The sequence below is a fragment of the Hyla sarda genome, chromosome 4 (assembly GCF_029499605.1).
Source record: "Hyla sarda isolate aHylSar1 chromosome 4, aHylSar1.hap1, whole genome shotgun sequence".
Taxonomy (NCBI): Eukaryota; Metazoa; Chordata; class Amphibia; order Anura; family Hylidae; genus Hyla; species Hyla sarda.
The window spans coordinates 191272171-191296973 of NC_079192.1; the positions used below are offsets into that span (position 1 = coordinate 191272171).

At 45.2% G+C, this 24803-nt stretch overlaps 1 protein-coding gene across 1 annotated transcript in view; it reads right to left on the reverse strand.

Moving 5' to 3' along the window:
* The window catches only part of LOC130368848 (uncharacterized), a 109837-nt gene extending 88154 nt beyond the window's left edge, over nt 1-21683 (reverse strand). The window contains exons 1-2 of the mRNA XM_056573161.1: nt 21547-21683; nt 6936-7088 (exon numbers count right to left, since the gene is read on the reverse strand). Coding sequence (XP_056429136.1) covers nt 6936-7088; nt 21547-21601 — 208 coding nt within the window. The 5' untranslated portion in view covers nt 21602-21683. The remainder of the gene's footprint in view (nt 1-6935; nt 7089-21546) is intronic.
* Nucleotides 21684-24803: the final 3120 nt, after the last annotated feature.

A 24803-nucleotide genomic window follows, 5' to 3' on the forward strand; every position in this document is an offset into this window, starting at 1 on the left:
ATAGAGATGGACTCTATTGGCTCACAGGGAGCTTCAGTAAGGGCCTCAAGGACTACATTAAAAAGGAAAACTAACATATTTTCTCCTGCACTATCCACAGGTATTGGTGGATAGTGCGGGAGACGCTGATTAAAACGAGCCCTACCTTGGTCTGATCCGCACCACCGTTCGCCCGCAATTGTAGTTTTAATCTCTGTATATCCTGCTGTAACTGGCAAAGGCGGTGCTTCTGCGGGCTAATGGACACTGACGTCAGCACCGCTCGTGAATATTCATCCCTCCCTCTGGTTAGGAGCGGCGAAGAGATTGAGAACAGGAGGGATGAATATTCATGAGCGGCATTGACGTCAGTGTCTGTTAGCCCGCAGAAGCACCGCCTTTGCCAGTTACAGCAGGATATACACAGAGATTAAAACTACAATTGCGGGCGAACGGCGGCGCGGATCAGACCAAGGTAGGGCTCGTTTTAATCAGCGTCTCCCGCACTATCCACCAATACCTGTGGATAGTGCGGGAGAAAATATGTGACAGTTTTCCTTTAAGGTTCCATGGAGGGTAGAGATTTGTAATCTTAGGCTTAAGTTTCTCAGAGGCGTTAATAAACCAAGACACCCAACAATCATCTCCCAATTTGATTCGGAAATGAGCACTGAGGACTGAAACCTGCTTTTTAAAATGTTTGGAGAAAGACCCAAGTCAAAGCCATCTTTGATTAAGTATCTGAGGAATGTTAGGGGATTCAAGTGAAAAAGAAGACCCACACCAAGAAATGTATTTTTTCCAAACCTTAGAATCGCTCTTACAGGTGGAAGACTTGCGACTGGCCAGCAGGGTGTTAATTACTCTTTCAGATAAACCCTTTCTTTCTAGTAGGAGCTTCTCAGTTTCCAGGCCGCTAAGCTGAGGGTATGAACCTGACTGTGCTGGACCTTGGTTTAGTAGATCTGGACGAGGAGGAAACCGTATTGGATCTTCCACACATGGATTTTTAAAAGAGGAAACCAACTTCTTTTGGGCCAAAAGGGGGTGATGAGAATTAACGTGCAAGATTGGATCATCAGCTTGTGTAGTACTCTGGGTATTAGGCCTATTGGAGGGAAGGCATATCCCAGGCCGAAAGACCATTCCTAAACTAGAGCATCCACTGCCACTGGAGAATGTCTGGGATTCAGAGAGAAGAAATTGCTCACTTGCGATTTTTTCCTGGAGGCAAAACCGGTCTATCTGGGGTAGACCCCAGGCGTCGACTATTGATGAAAATCGGCTAGCGTCCATTCCCCCGGATCTATAAAGTGTCGACTTGGAAAGTCTGCTCTGATGTTCCATATTCCCCCCGGAGATGAACTGCTGAGATGGAAAGTACATTCTGTTCTGCCCAACAGAATATTTGACCTGAGATTGGTTGTAGGCTAGGTGGCGAGGCCCCCTGAGTAAATGAGGACATGTTTGTCTTTGCAATAAAGTTCCAAGTCCTGTAGAGCCATTCAGATGGCTAACAACTCTTTCAGATTCCCTGACCTGTTCACTAGAGCGGGACTCCATTTCCCTTGTACCGAAAGCTTTTCTGAGTGGGCTCCCCAACCCTGAGCGCTGGCATCCGTGGTAATGATCCTGGGGTCTGTTTGATGCCAGTGTACACCCCTTACAAAGATTCTGGAGGGAAAACCACCATCTTAGCTGGGTCTTTAACTCTGATGGAAGAGGAAATGTTGCCTAAAAGGAGGTTTGCTTTTTGTCCCATACCCCTAGAATCCACTTCTGGAGGGGTCTGGAGTGGTACTGAGCCCAAGCCACCACCGGGTTTGAAGATGCTAACAATCCTAGGACCGACATGGCAAATCTTAGAGTACAACTTTTTAGAGTAAGAAGTAGATGAATCTGATCCTGTATATTTGGGATCTTTTCTCTGGGAAGAGAGGACTGTTGGGCTACTGAATCCAAGAGGATTCCTAAAAAGAGCTTCCTGCAACTTGGTAGCAAGTTGATTTGTCTAGGTTCAAGATCAAGCCGATATCCCCAAGGATCTGAGCCACTCTTTTTATATGTTCTTTTAGGTAAAGAACAGAGTACACCACAATCAATAGGTCATCCAAATAAGGTATTACCAGAATTTTCTCCTTTCTGAGAACTGCCACCACCTCCGCTATCACTTTTGTGAAAATGCGGGGGGCGGAAGAGAGCCCGAAGGGCAGACAAACAAGTTAAAAATGGCGGACTCTTCCGTCCCACTGAACGGCGAATCTTAGAAAGGGTTGCGAGTCTATGTGGATAGGGAGGTGGCAATATGCGTCCCTGAGATCTATTGTGGCCATGACTGCACTGTCTTTTGAGATGAATGGCTGACCTCACTGTCTCCATCCTGAATTTCCTGTATGTAACTTATCTGTTTAAGAGTTTCAGATTGATGATATTCCTGAATTTCCCATTTGGCTTCTTGATTAGAAACAGATGGGAATAATGACCTGAACCTCTCTGGTTTTTTGGGACCTCTATGACCGCCCCTAAACTCAATAGATTCTGGACCCCCTGAATGATTAGGGCTAGAGAACCTGGGGATTTGGTTACCACAAATCTTGGGGAAGGGGGAAAGGAGAACTCTACCCTGTAACCCTCTTGGATTATGTTGACTATCCAAGGGTTGGGAATCATTGATTCCCAAATAGGGGCGAGATTGTCATCCTTCGCCCACACCGGAATGGTGTCATTGTTTGACCCCAACCAGTCTAGTGCTGGTGGAGGTAAACAAGAAGCCTCTACCTCCTTTTCCATAAGACCAACGGCCTGTTTTGCCCTTACCTCTATAGGGCTGATTAGTTTGAGCAAAGAGGCGAAAGGGGGTCTTTTTTGCTTGAGCTCTCTCTTTGAGCTCTAAGTCAGCTCAAAAAACAAATTCTCCATGAAATGGAAGGACGGCCAATTTGTTTTTGGAGGTAACATCTCCTGTCCAGGATTTCAACCAGAGCACCAGAACAGCAGTGCGGGCAGATAATCTGAGCTTCTGCAGATGCATCTGCAAGAAAATTGGTAGCCATTTTAAGAATAGGGAGACTTGCAATGATATCCTCTTTAGGGGTATCGCCCTGTAAGTGTAGCTGAAGTTGGTCAATCCATACACCCAAGGTTCTAGCTACACAAGTGGAAGCTACATTAGGTCTAAGCAATGTAGCTGCTGCCTCCCAAGACTTTTTTTAAGAGACTCTGTTTTTAGGTCCATTTGATCCTTTAACTGAGGAGTCTTCAAATGGTAAGGAGGTAATTTTGGCTATGGGAGCGTCGACTTTTGGAATGGTGTCCCAGTTAGTTGAGTCAGTCTCAGCAAAGGGATAACGTCTCTTTATGCCCTTAGGAATAAAGGACCCCTTATCTGGTTTAGCCCATTCGTCATTAATGATCTTATGAATGTTCGGATGAACAGGGGAGGAGGGAGATTTACGGTCGCCTAGGCCTCCGAATAACTTTGAGGAGGTACAAGAGGTTAAAACCATTCAGGATGAGTTAAGGGTGGCTCTAACCGCTTTAAGAAGTTCCTCAATGTCTTCTGGATTAAACAAATTTTTTAAAAACCTGTATCCTCTTCTTGTGGGCTGACTACACATTCACCCTCCTCAATATCCTGATGACACATATCATCATCAGAGTCGGATAAAGATATTTTAGTTTTTGATTGGATCTTTTGAGATGTAGACGGGACCGCCTGACTTGAAGAAGAGGATTGAGAAGCCTGGATTTCAGACTGAATCATAGATTGTAATATCTTTCATAATATCAGGAGTTTCCTCCAACAAAATTTGCATTTAAAAAAAAATAAAAAAATAAATTAAGACAACGAAACTAATAAGGGGCATGGAACATCTTAGCTATGAGGAGCGATTAAAGGAGTTACAATTGTTTAGTCTTGAGAAGAGACGTTTAAGGGGGGATATGATAAACGTATATAAGTATATTAATGGCCCATACAAAAAATATGGAGAAAAACTGTTCCAGGTTAAACCCCCCCAAAGGACGAGGGGGCACTCCCTCCGTCTGGAGAAGAAAAAGTTTAGTCTCAAGGGGCGACACGCCTTCTTTACCGTGAGGACTGTGAATTTATGGAACGGTCTACCTCAGGAACTGGTCACAGCAGGAACAATTAACAGCTTTAAAACAGGATTAGATACATTCATGGAACAAAATAACATTAATGCTTATGAAGAAATATAAAATCCCATCCCTTCCCCAATATCGCGCCACACCCCTACCCCTTATTTCCCTGGTTGAACTTGATGGACATATGTCTTTTTTCGACCGTACTAACTATGTAACTATGGTTCCTTATTACAGATTACACATTTTCTACGGAAATCAAAAGGAGTATCTTTTTCTCCCTAAATATAAAAAGGTAGGAAAGGATCAGACAGTAGTTCTGAAGATAGCCAGGGTATAAACCCTATAGGCCCTCATTACTCACGGTTACTTGGATCTGCACAGGTTCAACCTCAGCGGCCCTGACCGGTGTAGACATCCTGGAAAAACAACTGTAGCAGCAGAAATTGCTTCGGCTGTGACAGCACAATATATCCTGTGGTGGGTAACAGGACATGGCACTGCAGTGCTGTAGTGGCGTTGTGCTGCCGTAGCGGAGTGGTTTCTCTATAGAGCTTACTCCTTCAGAGTAAGTATCCTTTCAAGTCTTCATGCTTCCTGTATACTTGGGGATTTTTGAAATCCCCGCCACTCTTCGGGCCAGGTGTGATGTCAGATGCCATACACGAGGCCGGATGTGCGCTCCGGAGGACTCCTACGTCACCGGAAGTGACGTTTTACCATCGAGTCCTCCGGTTCAGCGATGCCGCTGCTCACCGGTCGGCCCGGGACAAGAAGGCAGGACCTGAGGACCGCGATCCGGCCCTTATCACGTCTCCCCTGCATAAGCCCGCCTGGGTGCCGCAAGGGGAGACAGAAAAAGGAAATCATCTCGGACGGAAACCGCCGGCATAAAATAGGTATTTATTAGAAGAGAGCTCTCCTGCACTCTCAGGTTCCTTCCCTAATCGGGACCGGAAAAACACTGGTAATGGAGAGGAAGGGGTGGGGTTTTAAACTCAGGTGTTTTTCCTGTCCCAATTAGGCAGGTGCAATCTCCAGGTGCTGTCATGGAGACGACTTGGGAATGATATATTTTATATTATTTAACAGAATCCCTTTCCATATTTAACCAATAAGTCTCATCTCCAAATATCTTTCGGATATGCTCTATTATAGGAGGACAGGGGAGACCCCCCTTACATTGACCCTATATCTTTACATTGTTCTGAGCTTCACTTATCTGATACCGAGCATGAACGTTGTTTTCCAGGACCCAGAAATGGGTCTAAAAACTTAAATAAAATGTCACAACTTTATTACTGTTTTCAATGTTTCTTTGAACCATTTTTCCCCAGGCATGTTGTTTGCTTCTGTTTGTGGTGTTTCAGAATAGCAGCCTACATCCTATCCCGCATTGCTTAGCGGTAGGGATCGACTGATTATCGGTTTGGCCGATATTCACGATTTTGGACATTATCGGTATCGGCAATTACCTTGCCAATATGCTGATAATGCCCCGCCGCCGCTGCCCCATTGCCTCCCCCATCCACGGTTTTATAATTACCTGTTCCCGGGGCCCACGCTACTTCTGGCTCCTGCGACGTCCTGCGCAGCGCAATGACGAGTGACGTAATCAATGCTCACAGTGACAGCTCAGAAGAGAAAAGGGGAAGGGGAGGCTCAACCTAACATATCTAGGTAATAATAAGGGGTGCTACTAGCAGCTAAACCACAATGCAGTACAAAAAGAAAAGAAAGCTGCAACAAAGTGCACACCCAATCAATCAATGATTCATATTACAGAAAAAGTCTTTATTAAGTACAAAAAACAACAGCTATGAATAGAGTAAGACAACATTGACATTTAAAAACAATTAAAATGCTCAAAGGGCAAAACCACAACATGGGAAGGGGCCCTGTCCAAAATATCAAATGTAAAGCTGCTACTCCAAGTTTGCACATAGGAAGAAATACTTATACCCAATCAAATAGATGCACAATAGCAAAACGAATAGGCAAACCACAGACGGAGGAGAAGCTGAATACGGGAGCAGGACAGGACAACCAGGACACCACGCGTTAAGTCACGTTAAGTCACTCTATAGTGACTTCCTCAGGATAGTGACTTCCCTGAGGAAGTCACTACGGAGTGACGTAACGCGTGGGGTCCTGGTTGTCCTGTCCTGCTCCCTTATTCAGCTTCTCCTCCGTCTGTGGTTTGCCTATTCATTTTGCTATTGTGCATCTATTTGATTGGGTATAAGTATTTCTTCTTATGTGCAAACTTGGAGTAGCAGCTTTACATTTGTTATTTTGGGCAGGACAGGTTGGGCATGGCCCCTTCCCATGTTGTGGTTTTGCCCTTTGAGCATTTTAATTGTTTTTAATTGTCCATGTTGTCTTACTCTATTCATATCTGTTTTTTGTATTTAATAAAGACTTTCTGTAATATGAATCATTGATTGGGTGTGCACTTTGTTGCAGCTTTCTTTTCTTTTTGTACTGCACAGTGACAGCTCAGGACGCCACCGGAGCCAGAAGTAGCGGAATATCGGTATAAGTTATTGGCTATCGGCCTGAAAGGTCACAGATTATCGGTATCGGCCCTAATAAAAAAAAAAATTTAAGAAAGTCGATATCGGTCCCTACTTAGCAGGTCATCATTCTCTCCTTCTCCATCCACCCACTACATGACAAACAAAAGCACTTTTTCACAATCAAAAATACAGTCTCATATACCCTTACATAAGAGTTTTTTGCTGTCTTATGTAAATGGATCAGATGGGTAGACTCGCCTCAATTTATATCATAACACACATTAGGGTTTTTTTTGTTTTGTTTTGTTACGAAGAACCATCCTTTTAACTTACCTGACAATAGTCTTGGCGTAAGCAGACTATGTTGATGAGATCCAGAATGAGTGTCTATCAGATCAGTCTGAATATTTGCGGCACAATGTCGGTCACAGAGTGATCCTCTCCGATGGTGTGGATCAGCACGGTGTTCAAATTCACGTGGGAAGTCTGGAAGAAAGGATGACCATTGCACTAAGACAAAGATTCACAATTACAAAAGCAGAACACAATAACTAAAGCCAAAACCTACAAATCGAATAGCTTTGCTTAAAGCAGACTAGGTAACCATTTTGTGCTCTCAAAAATACAGACACCAGATCAGTTACTGTTTAAAGGGGTTATTCTGCCCAGGCTGCCACAATAAAAATAATAAAAACTTTAAATTTACCTTCTGGTGCCACCGATGCTGCTGGATTTGCTCTCCTGTCCTCAGCATATCAATGGCCAAGGCAGGATATTGCTGTGGTCGGCAATTAGCTGAGCACAGTGTGACGCAAGAGCCTAAAAGCGGGAAAAAGACCGGGGCTGAAGAACGGAAAAGTGATTCCAGCGGAATGATAAATAAAAATGTTATTCATTTTTTATTGCACCAGCTCAATAAATATAATTATATGTAAACAATCAGCAGATTTTAGTATATAACGCTTGACAACACGTTATATATGCTAAAATAGTTATCTTCACTATTCCCAGGGGATGTTTTTTGCCCCCCAGGGATGGTAAATATATTAAGTGAGCAGTCGCATCCCACAGGAGCTCCCGCTACCCCGGTGAATTACCCTCGTTTTTACTCACCCTGACATGCTGGTCTGGCTCCGGTGGGCGGCTGAACGCCGGGGGAGTCCGCGAGAAGCTTGTGGTTCCGGTCCAGTCGGCAGCTGCCTTCACAGGGGCAGTCTGCTTTCGCGGCCTGTGGATCTGGGTCCCTGGCAGTGTGGTGCAGAGGCACTCCAGTGTGGTGAGGTCCGTTGCTGCGACTCTCCGTTTCCGGGGCTGTGGCAGAGAGTGGTGGGGCAGTCCCTCCTACTGGAAGTATTGGATCTCGGCCATCCTTGGAGCACGATATTCAGCCTTTGTGGGAGTGGCCTAGCTGGTTTCTGTGGTTACTCCCGCAGCAGCTGGCGGGGCAGGAAGTGAAGGTTTGGAGGATTGTCCCCTGCTGTCCCCCTGCTAGGACGAAGTGCTGAAGGTATCCTGCTTGCTGTGAGGTGATTACTAACCCTCCCTGGCCCTGCTATGAGGCTACCTGCTGTTATCTGGCCTGCATACAGAGGTTCTCTCCCTGGACTGTCGGGTGCATGATTCCTACAACCCCCCCCCCCCCCCCCCCCGGTCTGCTACTGGCCTTGCTAACTAGGAGTACTTTGAGAGGGATCTGAATGATTCCTGGGATTGGTGGTGCCCTCCCCAATAGCTGCAGACAACACTTCGATTCATTGAGGGAGTGCAGTGCTTTTGAGGCCTTTCATACTACCTGCTCAGTGTGCCCTGCTAGCCATGGGTGGCTGCTGTGGTAAATGTGGTCATAGGAAATTACACAAAATGCTGATGCCTCCAGGCCAACCTCGGATGAGCGTGCCTCCTCTGATGATGGATCTTCTCATTCATCTCGCTCCTGTGGCCCTTCCCATCGGGATCCTGGAGCTCAGACCCCACTTGCAACTAAAGTTTCTGTGCACGCAGCGAAAGCACTGAGCCAGTTTTCCAGACGGACATGGGGGTGCCTCTCCCATTCCACCGTTATCCTTTCTGACTGTTCTCTGACTTCTCCACAAAGCCTCTCCGCTGAAAGACCTATTTATGATGCAGCTGCTCTGGATCAGCGGTTTTCCAAATTACTGGCTGCCTTTACTTCCTGTCAATCCATCATGGCGACGAAAGTTGTTGAACTGCGGCAAGAATTCGTTATTTTGCACCATGAGACCCAGAAGATACATGAGCGCACTGAGGAAGTGGAACTTAGAGTCTACAGTTAAGCATATGCTAGATACTTTGCCGGACGGGATGGACTCCCTACAGCGCCAGGTGACTGGAGTTCTGGGCCGGTTGGACGATGTGGAGAATCGCCTATGGCACTACAATATACGCCTGGTGGGCCTTCTTGAAAAAGTGGAGGGGAATTATCCGGTGCTCTTACTTGAAATGTGGCTCAAAGAAATCCTTCCAGGGGACACTTTCTCTCCATACTTCTCAGTTGAACGAGTGCACAGAGTTCTGGCTAGGTCTCCTCCTCCGCGGATGCCCCATGACTTTTCCTGGCCAAGCTTCATTTCAAGAAGGATAGAGATGATATTTTGCGAGCTGTCAGAATTAAGGGGGAGGTCATCTATGAAGGGAGCAGATTATCCTTTTATCCAGACTTCTCTGTGGAGCTCCGCAAGCTAAGGGTGCAATTTACAGAGGTCCGGTCGAAGCTGCGTGCCAAAGGTTATCGCTATTCCATGTTCTATCCTGCTTGCCTGCGAGTGGTAGATGGGACTTCCACTAAGTTCTTAACCTCCCCGATGGATGCCCTTCACTAGATGGATGCTGAACTTCCTGTCAGACCTCCGGACTGAACGGTCATAGACTGCCTCCTCTCACCATTTTTTTTTTATTGAGGGGGTAGATAGTTATAGGGAGTTAGCTTGTTAGGGACTCTGTAGGTTCCGACTCTCCTTAGCGTTCCCCCGGGTACTTCCTAGTTACCGGCCAATTTAATGTGGGTGGGGTAGCAGGAGTGCTCTGTTTAGGTATTGTTTTTTTTCCCCTTCTCTAGTTTGCTTAGCATTTTGTGGATGCCCCGCAGTAGTTGTATTTTTTGGGTATAGGTCTGCACAGTGTTAGGGGATAGTAGTTACTATGTCCCATTTAGTGCTAGACAGGGAATTAATGGGATTGTTTTGTTTTTACTTTGTAGTTTTTGCTTATTTGTTTGATGTTTGTACCCCATTTGTCTTTTTGTGGTATGTGTGTGGTGTGTGTGGTATGTGTGGTCCTGGTGTGGTATGTGTGGTCCTCCCTCCTCCTGGTCTTCCCTTATTTCCTACTGTGTCTATTTGGTTGTATCGAGTGGTGGGGACCTTAAAAAGTTATTAGCTGGAATGTTAGGGGGCTTAACCAAGTTTAAGAGGGCCATATGTTTGGACTATGTGAAACTCCAGTCGCCCAACAATTTGTTTGCAGGAGACTCACATCACAGGCCAGGAGGTGCTTGCCCTGAAGAGAGCATGGACAGCACAGGGGTACCATGCCTCCTGCTCTAATTATGCTAGGGGTGTCTCGATTCTAGTTACCAAGTCCCTGCCATTGGTAGTTTCCCCAAGTAGCTTGTGACCACTTTGGGAGGTTTGTAATCCTGCACTGTGCTATAGGCTCCTTTTCCTTTGTTATTGTTTCTGTTCCTCCATTTCAGGTCATTGGAGTCAATTACTAAAACTTTTGTCTTTTCCCTCTGATCCTGTTTTACTTTTAGGAGATTTCAATGTCGTTCCAGATCCTCAGCGCGATCGCACCACAGCTGTTTACCCTGGCTCCTCATCCTTCAATACCTGGCGTACAGCGTTGGGCACGACTGACCCCTGGAGGTGGAAGTACCCCACAGCATCTGCTTTCTCCTTCTACTCCGCTGCCCATAGATCCTTCTCACGCATTAATATTGCTCTGGCGTCCGAGGATCTCCTTCAGGTGGTAAGAGATGTTTCCTACACCACTAGGGGAATCTCAGACCACTCTGCTTTTTTGGTAGTTTTTAATCTGGCGCATTCACCCGGGTTGGCTACAGGCTGTGGTGGAGGCTTTGGGGGTTGCCCATCCCGATCCCCTCATTCAGTGGGATGCTTATAAGGCTATGATAAGGGGTGCTGTTATAGAGGGGTTTGGGGGTCAGCGTAAGCTCAGATCGACCACGGAGCTTAAGTTGTTGCATGAAGTTAGTGCTATAGAGGCGGCTTATATTAGAGACCCTACCACGGATAGTGAAAGGGCGTGGGCTAAAGAGCAGAGGTCTTTGTTGGTTGTCCAGAAGGATAGGGTTCAATTGAGGTTGGCAGATAGGGAAGCAGCGCTCTTTGCATTTGGGGATAAGAAATGGAAGCTTCTGGCATACTAAGCAAAGGCTAGCCACCCTGCCGCTTCTATTCCCTGTATTAAGGGGGGGGGGGGGGTTCTATATTGTCTGAGCCTCACTTAATCAATTCTGTCTTAATGGATTTTTACTCATCCTTATATTCTGCTCCTTCTAGACCTTGTCAGGGGGAAATAAACATTTTTTCTGCAGGACCTAGCCCTTCCGAAGCTTAGTCATGCTCAGGCGGATGCGTTCGATACCCCTTTTACACTGGAGGAGGTGGTTCAGGCTATTAAAGATCTTCCCTCTGGGAAGACCCCAGGTTTAGATGGATTGATAGGTGATTGGTATGGGATGATACTCTTCCGGACTCTATGAGGGAGGCGCTGATAATGGTACTCCACAAGCCTGGGAAGGATCTGTTGCTACCCGATTCCTACAGACCTATTTCCCTTTTGAATGCTGATTTTAAGATCTTTGCTAAAATACTGGCTACTTGCCTCTGTGGGGTTATTGGCTACATCGTTCATCCTAACCAAACCGGGTTCACGCCGGGTAGGGCTACTGATGTTAACGTAAAAGGCCTACAACTTAATATTGCTGCAGTGGGGGATGGCTTTCCTACAGGGGTGGTGGTCAGTCTTGATTTCTATAAAAGCTTTTGATTCTATTGTAGCCATATCTCTGGGAGGTCCTGGATATGATTGGGTTTGACCCCAAGTTTTATGCCTGGGTCCGCCTGTTTCACGATTGTCCCAGGGCTCGTATTCGCACCAATCTAGATGTTTCTGCCCCTTTTCTCCTGGGCCGGGGGACTAGGCAAGGGTGTCCACTATCTCCCTTCCTCTTTGTGCTGGAGATTGAGCCGTTAGCAGCGCCCATATAGACCCTACTATCTGTGGCATCTCCAGAGGTACCATTGTCAAGGTTTCCCTTTATGCAGATGACACACTAGTATACTTAGCAGATGCGGGGAGTTCCCTTGTTTCTCTGATCTACTCGATAGGTTTAGCTCTATTTCAGGCCTAAGGGTGAATTGGGGTAAATCCTCTCTTCTGGCATTTTAACCTGACATTCCACTTCCCTCTACCAGCGGGGGTACAAGTGGTTTCCTGCTCTAGGTATCTTGGGGTAGAGGTTACTGCATCTCTGGTGGATTATATGTCCCTGCACTTAGACCCGCTCCTGATTTCTACAGGACATGCCTGGTCCTCCCTTCCTCCTCTTTCCCTAGATGGCAGGATTAATATTTTTTAAATGATTTACCTACCTAAATTCCTTTATCTCTTTCATCTGGCTCCTGTGGTTCCCCCTAAGAAATATTGTAATAAACTGTGTGGTGCTCTGGGATCCTTCTATTGGCAGGGAAAGTCTCCAAGACTTGGTCAAGCTCTCCTTCAGGCTCCTAAAAAGCATGGTGGTTTAGCTGCTCCAGATGTATATAACTATTTTCTTGCCTCCCAGTTGGTCTATGCAGCGTGGTGGATTGACCTGGATCTGTCTCGGTGACTGCCTTGGCTGGAGTGCTTATGGGCTCCTATTAAGCTCTCACTAACTCACTCTACAGGTATCATTCTCGCTCTTCTTACTCTCTTCCCCTGAATACTATGGCTAAAGTGTGGTCCGTGGGGTCGAGCAAATTTCTACAGCCGCTAGTGTCTCCTAGGGCACCCTTGTGGGTGAATGTACATTTTTACCTCACCTACATGGATTACAGGAGGCCGGCTTCTGGGGTTCTCATGGAGTAAAATTTGTGGTTCATTTGTTCCGGGGGGGGGGGGGGGGGGGGGATCAGGTCTTGTCCTTCGCGGAAATGAAAGAACGTTATGCCAGTGGAAGGAAGTTGAGGGCTCCTATTACTCGAAAGTGGCTAGTAGTAGGGATATGCTGATTCAGTCTCAGTATGTTTTAAGGCTATATTATACCCCTGCTAAGCTGAAGCATATAGGGGAGGGGTACTCAACTGGAGGACCGCGGTCCAGATCCGGTCCGCGGACGCCAGCAATGCAGACCGCCCGCAGACTTCCTCCTCCTCCACTTGTATAGGCTTCCCAGGGGGCCATCCATCTGCCCAGACACAATTTTTTTCAACAAAACAAATGCATCTCAGGCCACTCAACTCCCCCCTCGAGTAATGCCCCTGCTGTGGCTGGTACCCCCGCCCCAAGTTAAATGAACAGTGGCAGGGACGTGTGGAGGTAGGGGAAGGGCTGGTTTTGGCTGGGGATGAAATGTGTAGTTTAAGATGGCAGAGGGGTGGGGGGGGCACTGTAGGAGTGTGGAGGATGGGGGGGCATCCTCCACACTCCTACAGAACACCCCCCCCCCCATACTCCTACAGAACAACCCCTCCCCCCGCCCATCCTCTTCCTCCAACACTCCTACAGAACAACCCCCCCCCCCCCCCCGCCCATCCTCCACACTCCTACAGGGGCACAGCGTGTGGCAGTAATTTATTCAGGGGAATATCATGCGGCAGTAATATACCAGGGGCACAGTGTGTAGCAGTAATATTCATGGGTATAGTATGTGGCAGTAATATATTCAGGGGTACAGCATGTGGCAGTATTATATTCAGGAGTACACAATGCGGCAGTATTATATTCAGGGGTACAGTATGCGTAGTGCTGGGTGGTATACCGGTTCATACCGAAATTTTTGGGCTGCACGATATGAATTTTTCCCTTACTGCAATACCGGTTGGGCCCCTCCCCCTTGGGAATGCATTATCAGCCCAGCGCTGTCCCCACATTGGGGAACTAATCATATGTTACTCGCCAGCGCTGTTCTGCTCTCCCCCCCCCCAAATCATGTGACCCACCAGCGCTGTTCTGCTCCCCCCCCCCCCCCCCCAATAAATTATCAGCCCAGCGGGGTACTACTCACATATGTCACCCGCAAGCACTGCCCTCCTCTTTGTTGGGGGCCGCCAGCGCTGGAACTCTATACTGTACGCCAGTGGTCTCCAACCTGCGGACCTCCAGCTGTTGCAAAACTACAACTCCCAGCATGCCCGGACAGCCAACGGCTGTCCCGGCATGCTGGGAGTTTTGCAACAGCTGGAGGTCCGCAGGTTGGAGACCACTGCTGTACGCTGTATGCCTATGCCCGGGCTACAAAAGATAAAGAAAAACTTTAACTTACCTACGTCGGCCTTACACTGGGGACGGGAACATCGGACAGCCGTCAGCCTATCACATACCGCAGCGATGTCCCGCCCAGGCCAGTGATAGACTGATGGCTGTCCAACGTTCCAGTCCCAAGGAACAGCGCGATGCCGACGAAGGCAAGTTAAAGTTTATTTTCTTTATCTTTTGCAGCCCGGGCATAGGGATACAGCGTACAGCAGTGGTCTCAAAACCTGCGGACCTACAGCTGTTGCAAAACTACAACTCCCAGCATGCCCGGACAGCCGTTGGCTGTCCAGGCATGCTGGGAGTTGTAGTTTTGCAACTGCTGGAGGTCCGCAGGTTGGAGACCACTGGCGTACAGTATATAGAGTACCGGCGCCAGCAGCCCACAACAAAGGGGAGGAATGCAGTGCTTGCGGGTGACATATGTGAGTAATACCCCGCTGGGCTGATAATTGTTGGGAGCAGAACAGCGCTGGCGGGTAACATGATTTGGTGGTGGGGGGGAGCAGAATAGCGCTGGCTGGTCACATGATTTGGTGGGGGAGCAGAACAGCGCTCGCGGGTCACACAATTTTGGGGGGGAGGGTGAAAGAAATACTGTTATATACCGTGGAACCGCCAGTCTCTGGCAGTTTTCAGAAAATACAGCTAACTGTAGATTTACATCTCCAGACTTCAGTAATTTTGCCTATTTCCTTCATGGCACTGCGGACACTAGGTGTGAATCAGGCCTCAGCGCTTTGCTCAGACATTTACTAGTGGAAGACCCTCACTAAAAAAAAAAAAGTTGAGGACCCTGATATAGGGGTTTCCCAGTCAGACTTATGTTTTCGTTGTTCTACGGATGTGGATACCTTCTAGCATCCAGTTTGGGAGTGTCCGGTTATAGCCTCATTTTGGAGGGAGGTGATTGGTTTTTGGCAGATAATTTGGATTTCCCCTTCCTGCTTACCCCAGTGGTGTGCTTGTTGGGAGTCCTGAATGAGGTGGTTTCTTGTCCGCATAGACGTTTATGCAGACCAGAAATCCGTTGGTTTCTCGCTGTTCTGTGCCCATAAGGTGGTTGTGATGGCGTGGAAGGATACTTCCTCTCCCCCCTTGTCTCGCTGGCTAAATTTAGTAAATAAAATGTCCCGTTGTACCAAGCCTTGTATAGGAGTCGTAGGTGCCCGAAGAAATTTGACAAGGTGTGGACTTCCTGGCTTTTACTGGATGTGTCGACTGACCCTCCGTCTGGAGTGGCCCATTAGACTTGGTATTAGGGATCGACCGATTATTGGTTTGGCAGATATTATTGGCCGATATACACGATTTTGGACATCATCAGTATCGGCAATTACCCCCCGGCCAGAGACCGCCGCCGCCCCACTGCCTCCCCCATCCCCAGTTTTACAGTTACCTGTTCCCGGGGTCCGCGCTACTTCTGGCTCCTGCGGCGTCCTGCGTGCTGTGCAGCGCAATGATGTGACGTCCTCAACGCGACGTCACCGTCAGTGCGCACATTGACAGCTCAGGACGCCGCAGGAGCCAGAAGTAGCGCGGACCCCGGGAACAGGTAATTATAATACCGGGGATGGGGGGAGGCAATGGGGCAGCGGCGGTTGGACTAGGGAGGACCCCAGGACAGGCAGAGGAGCGGGCGGTGGTCTCTGGACATTGATTTGTTCATTGATTTAAAGCGCTCGCTTTAAATCATTGATCTGCAGCGGCTTCTGTGGGTGTGGGGGGGGGGTGGAATAGCCGATAACTTATTTATTTATATAGCGCCTACAGATTCTGCAGCGCTTGGGTATAAATTATCGACTATCTGCCTGAAAGGTCACAGATTGTCGGTATCAGCCCTAAAAAATAAATACATCGATATCGGTCGATCCCTACTTGGTATAATAGGATATGGGCTGGCGGGAGGGGGTCGGAATCAATGGGATGTGTGGTAGTGTGATTGTATGCTTGATTACTGGTGGGGCCTCTCTGGATGGTAATGGGGATGCTCCCTCCTTATATGCATGATTGCCGTTCCTGTTATTTTATCCCTGTTATAATGATGGAGTTGGTCTGTAGGCCTACAGAGGCACTGTTATGTGTTGCACTTTTTGTTGTGCATAAAATATACAGCACAATAACTTTAATAAATGGAGGGGGGGGGTACACTATAATATATCTTCACCTTCCCCGAGAGCATAACGATTTTAGCATATATAACACGCTATCAAGCATTAAATATAATAAATCTGCTGATTTGTTCCCTTTAAAGGAGGTCAAAAGGAGCTCACAGCAGCACATACACAATAAAAATCATGTGAAAGAAAAAACCCAAAAGGGGTATATTGAAAAAGAAGAAGGAAGAACAACGACGTCAGAAGAAAGACGAAAGAAAAGAAAAAAAAAGAAAAAATAAATAAAGATGGTCAATGACCCCTACAGGGATGTGGAAATTCTATCGCCCGACGCCCGGGACAAGTAGTTTTGGGCGCCGGGCAGGTGAATTGTTTATAGATTTAGCCCTGTACCGGGCTAGCAGGGACAGACCGACTTCCCCCTTATTTTTCTTTACTGCCGGTGTGAGGCGCAGGAGCCGAAGCAAGTCTGCACCTCACACCGGCGCTCAGTGTATGGAGGGGGCAGCGAGCCCCCAGCTGACCGCAGAGCCCGAGGTCGCACGTTCGCATTACATAATTGAGCCACGCTCCCTTATCTCCCCTCCCGGAGGATGGAGGACGCAGCTACACATAACACAAGAAGACAGGGGGAGAGAAAGGATGTCCACAGCTCTGCACACAGCTCTATCCCTCCCCCTGCCCTGTCTCCACAGGACCTAATCCATCACGGGGAGGCTGCATGTTTGCATGGAGAAAACAGAGCAGGGGGGGAGGGGAGAGAAGAGGACATCCGGTGTGAGGGGAGATTTTCAAACCCATTTAACCTCACACTGTCCGGGACTACAGCTCTGATGTCCACTCATGGCGGCTCAGGTGAGGAGGCAGAGAATGCAGGCAGCGGCGACAGGAAGGGTGGTTGTATATGTAGGGTGTGAGTGTATGTGTGATGTGTATGTAATGTATGATGTGTACATAATGTATAATGTGTGATGTCTGTGTGTGATGTGTACGTAATGTATAATGTGTGATGTCTGTGTGTGATGTGTATGTAATGTATAATGTGTGATGTGTATGTAATGTATAATGTGTGTATAATGTCTGTCTGTGTGATGTGTATGTAATGTATAATGTGTGTATAATGTCTGTGTGTGATGTGTATGTAATGTATAATGTGTGTATAATGTCTGTGTGTGATGTGTATGTTATGGATGATGTGTGCATGATGTCTAAGTGTGATGTTTATGTAATGTATGATGTGTGTATGATGTGGGGTGGGCAGCGGTGTATGTATGATGTGTGTGTATATGTATAGTGTGAGTGTATGTGTGATGTGTGTATGTAATATATGATGTGGGGTGGGCAGTGGCGGGTGTATGTATGATGTGTGCATATGTATGGTGTGAGTGTATGTGTATGATGTATCTGTGACGTGTGTATGTAATGTATGATGTGGGGGGGGGGGGGGCACTGGCGCCAGTTGTGCCATATAATTTTATTTTTAGTGGTTTCTGGCCACCCACATTAAATTGCACCCCCAGAATCCTCCCCTTCATACTCGCCCGCCGACCAAGAGCCCCACGGATGCACGCAAACACGCCCGAACCAAAACTACAACTCCTAGCATGTTGCACCATAATTTAAACTGTAGAACTATAAAGTGTAACATGCTGGGAGTTGTAGTTTTGGTTCTGGTCAACTGCAGAGCCATAGGCTGCATCAGGGCATGCTGGGTGTTGTAGTTACTAATTGTAATTCCCAGTATTCCCTGACACAGACTATGGCTCTGCAGCTGACATGGACCAAAACTACAACTCCCAGCATGTTACACAATAACCTTAACTGTACTACTATACAGTGCAACAGGCTGCAACACCCACACAACCATAGGCTGTATCAGGGCATGCTGGGAGTTGTAGTTATCTAGTAACTAAATGCAACTTCCAGCATTTTCTGATACAAAATGCAGCACATAAACTGGAGAAGCAGAACACCCCCCCAGTAACACATAAGTCCCTATTGAGACTGAAAAATAGTGATTAAAATATTTTAAAAAGTGCGTATATATGTGAATAAGCCCCTTTCCTAATAAAAGTTTCCAATTTTCTTTAAATAAAAATAATGTACAAAAATAAACATAAGTGGTATCGCTACATGTGGAAATGTCCAGGCTATTAAAATATGATGTTAATGAAACCGTATGGTGAACGGTGTAAATGTAAAAGAATAGTCCAGAATTGTTCATTTTTGGTCACTTCATATTAGAAATTTTTTATGGTGATAAAAAAAAGTGACATCTAGACTTTTCTGGGCTTGTCTAGGGTGTAAAAGGAGCTAAAGCTCTCCCTCCGCTAATACCCTGACATGCTGCAATCACCGTGGCCGCTATTAAACCATTAGATCAGCGCTGTCTAAGTTGACAGCAGTGTCTAAAGGAATCTTATATCCATCCCTGGTGGTCTAGTGGGGGGAATCGTACTATTTTGGTTGAAATTATTTTATCTACCAGGACAAGTGGATTTTCTTGAGGGACAAGTAGATTGTGTTCCGCTTTAGTCCCTTGGACAAGTAGTTTTTTTTATTTTTTTTATTTCCACACCCCTGCCCCTAGCCACTGGGCATATGCGTCCCCCCTGATAACGAAGTATACAGCACTATTAAACACCAAGCAGTGGGGGGGGGGGGGGGGGGGGCTGAACCCCACCCGCAAGTGGCTTTGTCTAAGCAGGGGCTTCAATGCTAAATGCTTAAAGGAGTACTCTGGCCCTAAGACATCTTATCCCCTATCCAAAAGTAGGGATCGACAGATATCGTTTTTTTAGGGCCGATAGCCGATAACTTATACCGATATTCCGGTATAAGTTATCGGCTATTTATCCCCCCGCTATTTATCCCTCCCGGCCAGCAGCATGATGTGCTGCTGATAGTATACTATTCACAGATAGCGCTGCAAGGGATTTATGTATGTGCTTGCTGGGGGGAGATATGTAAGCGCAGCGGGGGGCATTATACATATAGCGCTATATGTTTGTTTGCCTAAATTGCATAAATTTACGGGGGCAGCCGGCTGTGTGAACGAGCCCTTAGTCTTTACATGTAGGGGAAATTTATAAACCTTGTGCAGAGTAGCTGTTACCCATAGCAACCAGATTTTAGCTTTTAATAAAAAATAAAATCCAAGTTGGAACCTGATTGGTTACAATGGACAACTCTTTGCACAGGGTATTACTACTCTCTCTATCCTCTAAAATGAAGAACACTAAAATTAGACAAGAAATTTGTTGAAAGTGGGTGTCTACATCACAGATTTTACAGCAGCAGCAAATTGGCTGAGTTTATTGAATTTTGGCATGGACACACACCGACCTGTAATGCAGCCGCAGAATATCGGATTATGTTATGGACAGCTGCTGATTTGACGATTTTTACCATTAATTCCAATGGGCAGTCAAAATTTGCTACAAAACAAAACCAATGCAGATTCCCCGTACTGGCCCAGATTTATCAATCTGCCTAAAACCCAAACTGTCTGGTTTTGCCCATAACAACCAATCACAGCTCGGCTTTCATATCTGAATGCTGTAAAATGAAAGCTGAGCTGTGATTGGTTGTTACAGTCAAATCCAGATAGTTTGGGTTTTAGGAATATTGATAAATCTGGGCCATGGTCTGTTGTGTGTTTATCTTACGATTTGGTGCAGGTTTTCCTCCCTGTGTGTAGGGACCCTAAAAACGTAGTAGGCGGCCTAAACATCTGTAGCATAAGAGGTCGGCATCCGTAGTGGATATAAAAGTCAATTTGAGTCCATTAACTTCACTCCCCAGATTTATTTAAGAAGGCACATATGGCGAAACATAGCAATTTTTGGTAAAATAAAGACATCAGCTTAAAGGGTACTCCAGTGGAAATTTTTTTTTTTTTTTTTTTTTTTTTAAATCAACTGGTGCCAGAAAGTTAAACAGATTTGTAAATTACTTCTATTAAAAAAAAATCTTAATCCTTCCAGTATTTATTAGCTGCTGAATACTACAGGAGGAAATTATTTTCTTTTTGGAACACAGAGCTCTCTGCTGAATCACGAGCACAGCGCTTTCTGCTGACATATCTGACCATAGTAGGAGAAAATGCCCATAGCAAACATATGCTGCTTTGGTCAGTTCCTAAAATGGACAGAGATGTCAGCAGAGAGCACTGTGCTCATGATTCAGCAGAGAGAGCTCTGTGTTCCAAAAAGAAAAGAATTTCCTCTGTAGTATTCAGCAGCTAATAAGTACTGGAAGGATTAAGATTTTTTTTAATAGAAGTAATTTACAAATCTCTTTAACTTTCTGGCCCCAGTTGATTTTAAATTAAAAAAAATAAAGGGTACCCCTTTAATAGATTCCACACTGTGTTTAACCCCTTGGCTGAAATTTACTAAAGCGTTTCAAGGATTATTGGTCTCTTTGTCAGTGTTATTTATTTATTTGCAACTTTTCATTTAGTCACCCAGATGTTTTCGGTCTCCTTTTAGACATTTTGATTTGTGACCATGCAGTGGTTGTGCATTTATTACAAAACTTAATTTATCACAATTTTTTAAGCAAATACACCAGTCTTGTGCAACAGATAACCTCCAAAGAATGTGTACCTGCACACAAATTACCAAAATGCCCTGCGTCCATTTAATCAATTTAGGGCACCTACACATTACCAGCACACCAAAAAGGGTGGGAAAAATAAAAACACATTTGGGGAGATTTATCAAAACCTGTGCAGAGGAAGAGTGGTCCAGTTGCCCATAGCAACCAATCAGATTGCTTCTTTCATTTTCCACAGGCCTCTTTAGAGGCCTGTGGAAAATGAAAGAAGCAATCTGATTGGTTGCTATGGGCAACTGCACCACTCTTCCTCTGCACAGGTTTTGATAAATCTCCCCCATTTTCTTCACTTACAATTATAAAGTGTCCCCCTCAGGGCTCAAGTCCTCTGGGAAAAAAAAAAAAAAAAGTGTGGGAACTCACCCAAGCATTCACCTCAAAGGCTGGTCCTGCAGGACACCTAATGGCAACAGTGTTCCTGCTATGGAAAAAAGTGCAGGAACTCCGTTCCCATGCGTTCCTGCAGGACTTGAGCCCTGGTCCCCGTCTTCTTGTGGTAAAGTCAAGGTTCTCAACCTCTCGACTCATTTGCATTAAGCATAACATGAGACATATATTATACATAGTCATTTTAGATGGTGTCAACGCGCTAGCAGTGTACAAACAAGACACAGGTGTAACCGTACAGAACACACACAGGGACCGACACAAACCACGAGCTCCAGCACCAGTCACAATAGTCGTGACATAAACAGTGATGTCCTTACCAAAGGTGTCGTGCGTGTACCGCCTGCGCCGCGCGTAGTCCCCGTCACTAGACATAACTGCGTTCACACACGCGCCATCCTCTCCTCAAAGCTGTTTTAAGAAACTGGATCACCAATCAGCGCATGCGCGGCTTGTGTTGCCCTGAAACACGCGCACCGGGAATTTTAGTTGTAATTTAAGGTCAGAGCACTAGGGGGCACACTTGAAGAACGGCTGTTTGATTATAGCCGCATGGAAAATGATATGTTCTGTTTTGATCAGTGTTTCCTAATCAGGGTGTCCCCAGCTGTTGCAAAACTACACACCCAGGCATGCTGGAGGCACCTTAGTTGGAAAACACGGATTTAGATACTTAATCAGTGTTTTCTAAACAGTGTGTCTCCAGCTGTTGCAAAACTACAACTCCCAGCATGCCCAGACAGCCTTTGGCTGTCCGGGCATGCTGGGAGTTGTAGTTTTGCAATAGCTGGAGACACATTGTTTGAAAAACACTATAGGGTAGGCTCACACCACGTTTTTGTAATCCAGTTTTTCATTAAAAAAAAAAAAAAAAAACGGATTCCTCAAAACCTGATTTTTCTATACAGTTTTTGGATACTTTTTTTTTTTTAAACGTATGCACACGTACAGCAAACCGTGGCCATAGACTTTCCGTTCAAAACCGTATGCACCATATTGTGTACGGTTGTCTCCGTTTTTCAAACCACACGGTTTTTAACTTTTTTTTTTCTGGACTGAAAAACAGAAAAAATACAGGTGAAAAACCGTATTAAACCATATAAGTTTTTATTTAACATGGGAGTCAATGGGAACCGTACAGACCTGTATGTGCGTACGGTTCCATTCAGTTTTCATCATGCAGTTTTTGACTTTGCACAGTTTTTTTTCTTGCAATTTCAATCAAACAAGTGAAACTTTATTCATAATGGAGTGAAAAGTTCAAAACTTATATGTTTTGAGGAATCCTTTAAAAAAAAAAAAAAACTGATAAAAACTGTATTGCAAAAACGTGGTGAGAACCCACCCTTCCTTAACTGTATCAAAACGTGTGTTTGAAAAATGATGTCCGGTTGCATCCGTTTTTGAAGAAACAAAACGTATACGTTTTGAACTTTTCACTCCATTATGAATAAAGTTTCACTTGTTTGATTGAAATTCCAAGAAAAAAAACTGTGCAAAGTCAAAAACCATATGGTGAAAACTGGATAGAACCGTACACACATACGGGTCTGTACGGTTCCCATTGACTCCCATGTTAAAAAAAACGTATACGGGCCAATACGGTTTTTCACCTGGACCAAAAACCGTGGTAGGCCACGGTTTTCTGTCCTGAAAAAAAAAATTAATAAACCGTGTGGTGTGAAAAACGGAGACAACCATATACAATATGGTGCATACGGTTTTGAATGGAAAGTCTATGTCCATGGTTTGCTGTACGGTTGCATACGTTTTTTTATTTTTTTTATTTTTTTTAAACGTATTCAAAAACTGTATAGAAAAATCGTGGTGTGAACCCACCCTAAAGGGTGGATTCACACCACATTTTTGCAATACAGTTCCTGTATCAGGTTTTTGATAAAAAAAAAAAACTGATTCCTCAAAACTTGACTAAACTGTATCAAAATTTGTGTACAAATTTTTATCTGTATACGGTTGAAAACCGTTTACGGTTTGAAAAATGATGTCCAGTTGCATCCGTTTTTTAAGAAAAAAACGTATACGTTTTTAACTTTTGACTCTATTATGAATAAAGTTTTACTTGCTTGATTGAAATTCCAAGAAAAAAACTGAGCAAAGCCAAAAACCGTATGGTGAAAATCGGATGGAACCGTACGCACATACAGTTCTGTACGGTTTCCATTGACTCCCATGTAAAAAAAAAAAAATGTATTAATACAGTTTTTCACCCCGACCAAAAACCGTGGTAAACCACGGTTTTCTGTCCGGAAAAAAGAAAAGTAAAAAAATGTATGGTTTGAAAAACGGAGACAACCATATACATTATGGTGCGTGCGGTTTTGAATGGGAAGTCTATGGGCACGGTTTTCTGTACGGTTGCATATGTTTTTTTATGAAACCGTATAGCAAAATCGTGCTGTGAACCCACCCTAATAGATGTTAAGAGATGATGAATTTTGTCTTCACATGATAATGACGTAAATGCTGGTATGTGATGTTTAGCTTATATGTATTAACCTATGGATTCAATTTCAGAATATTATTTATTTTTTCACCATTTTGAGTACTGCAGTCTCAAATCATTCATTATAGAACAGACTGGTGAAGAAAAGCGTCTCTGTTTACTACCTGCTGTAAAACAGAATGTTATCCTGCTACTAGCACTAGAAGGTGAATACACTGCTAAGGCAAGGTACACATATGATCTGGGCTGTTTTTCCCCATTCATTTGCTGTCGTTGGAGCAGAAGAATGGAAAAACTGAGTTGGCGGATTTGTTACACCTACGGTGCCTATTGGACCCCACTGATTTTAATATAGTCCAGCATTTAAAGGGGTACCCCGGTAGAATTTTTTTTTTTTTTTTTTTTTATCAACTGGTGCCAGAAAGCTAAACAGATTTGTAAATTACTTCTATAAACAAATCTTAATCCTTCCAGTACTTATTAGCTGCTTAATACTACAGAGGAAATTATTTTCTTTTTGGAACTCAGAGCTCTCTGCTGACATCATGACCACAGTGCTCTCTGCTGACATCTCTGTCCATTTTAAGAACTGGCCAGAGTAGGAGAAAATCCCCATAGCAAATATATGCTGCTCTGGACAGTTCCTTAAATGGACAGAGATGTCAGCTGAGAGCACTGTGGTCATGATGTCAGCAGAGAGCTCTGTGTTCCAAAAAGAAAATAATTTCCTCTGTAGTATTCAGCAGCTAATAAGTACTGGAAAGATTAAGATTTTTAAATAGAAGTAATTTACAAATCTGTTTAACTTTTTGGCACCAGTTGATTTAAAAAAAAAAAAAGTTTTCCACCGGAGTACCCCTTCAAACAAATAATGGTAGGTCCACACTGCGTTTCTGCCCCTCGTTATTGGGAGCAGTGGGCCTATTTAATTCTATGCACTATTTTAAGCGGACGAAAAAGCGGGGGCTGTTGCGCTTTTGAAATGGCGCATACATCCCGAAAGGAGTCACTAGGTGACTCCGTTCGGGCATGAGGGCCACTGTTCCGGTTAACAGTATACGTAAGCATCTTTTTCAGATGTCAAAAACCCACTTTATTCCTGCATCTAGAGAG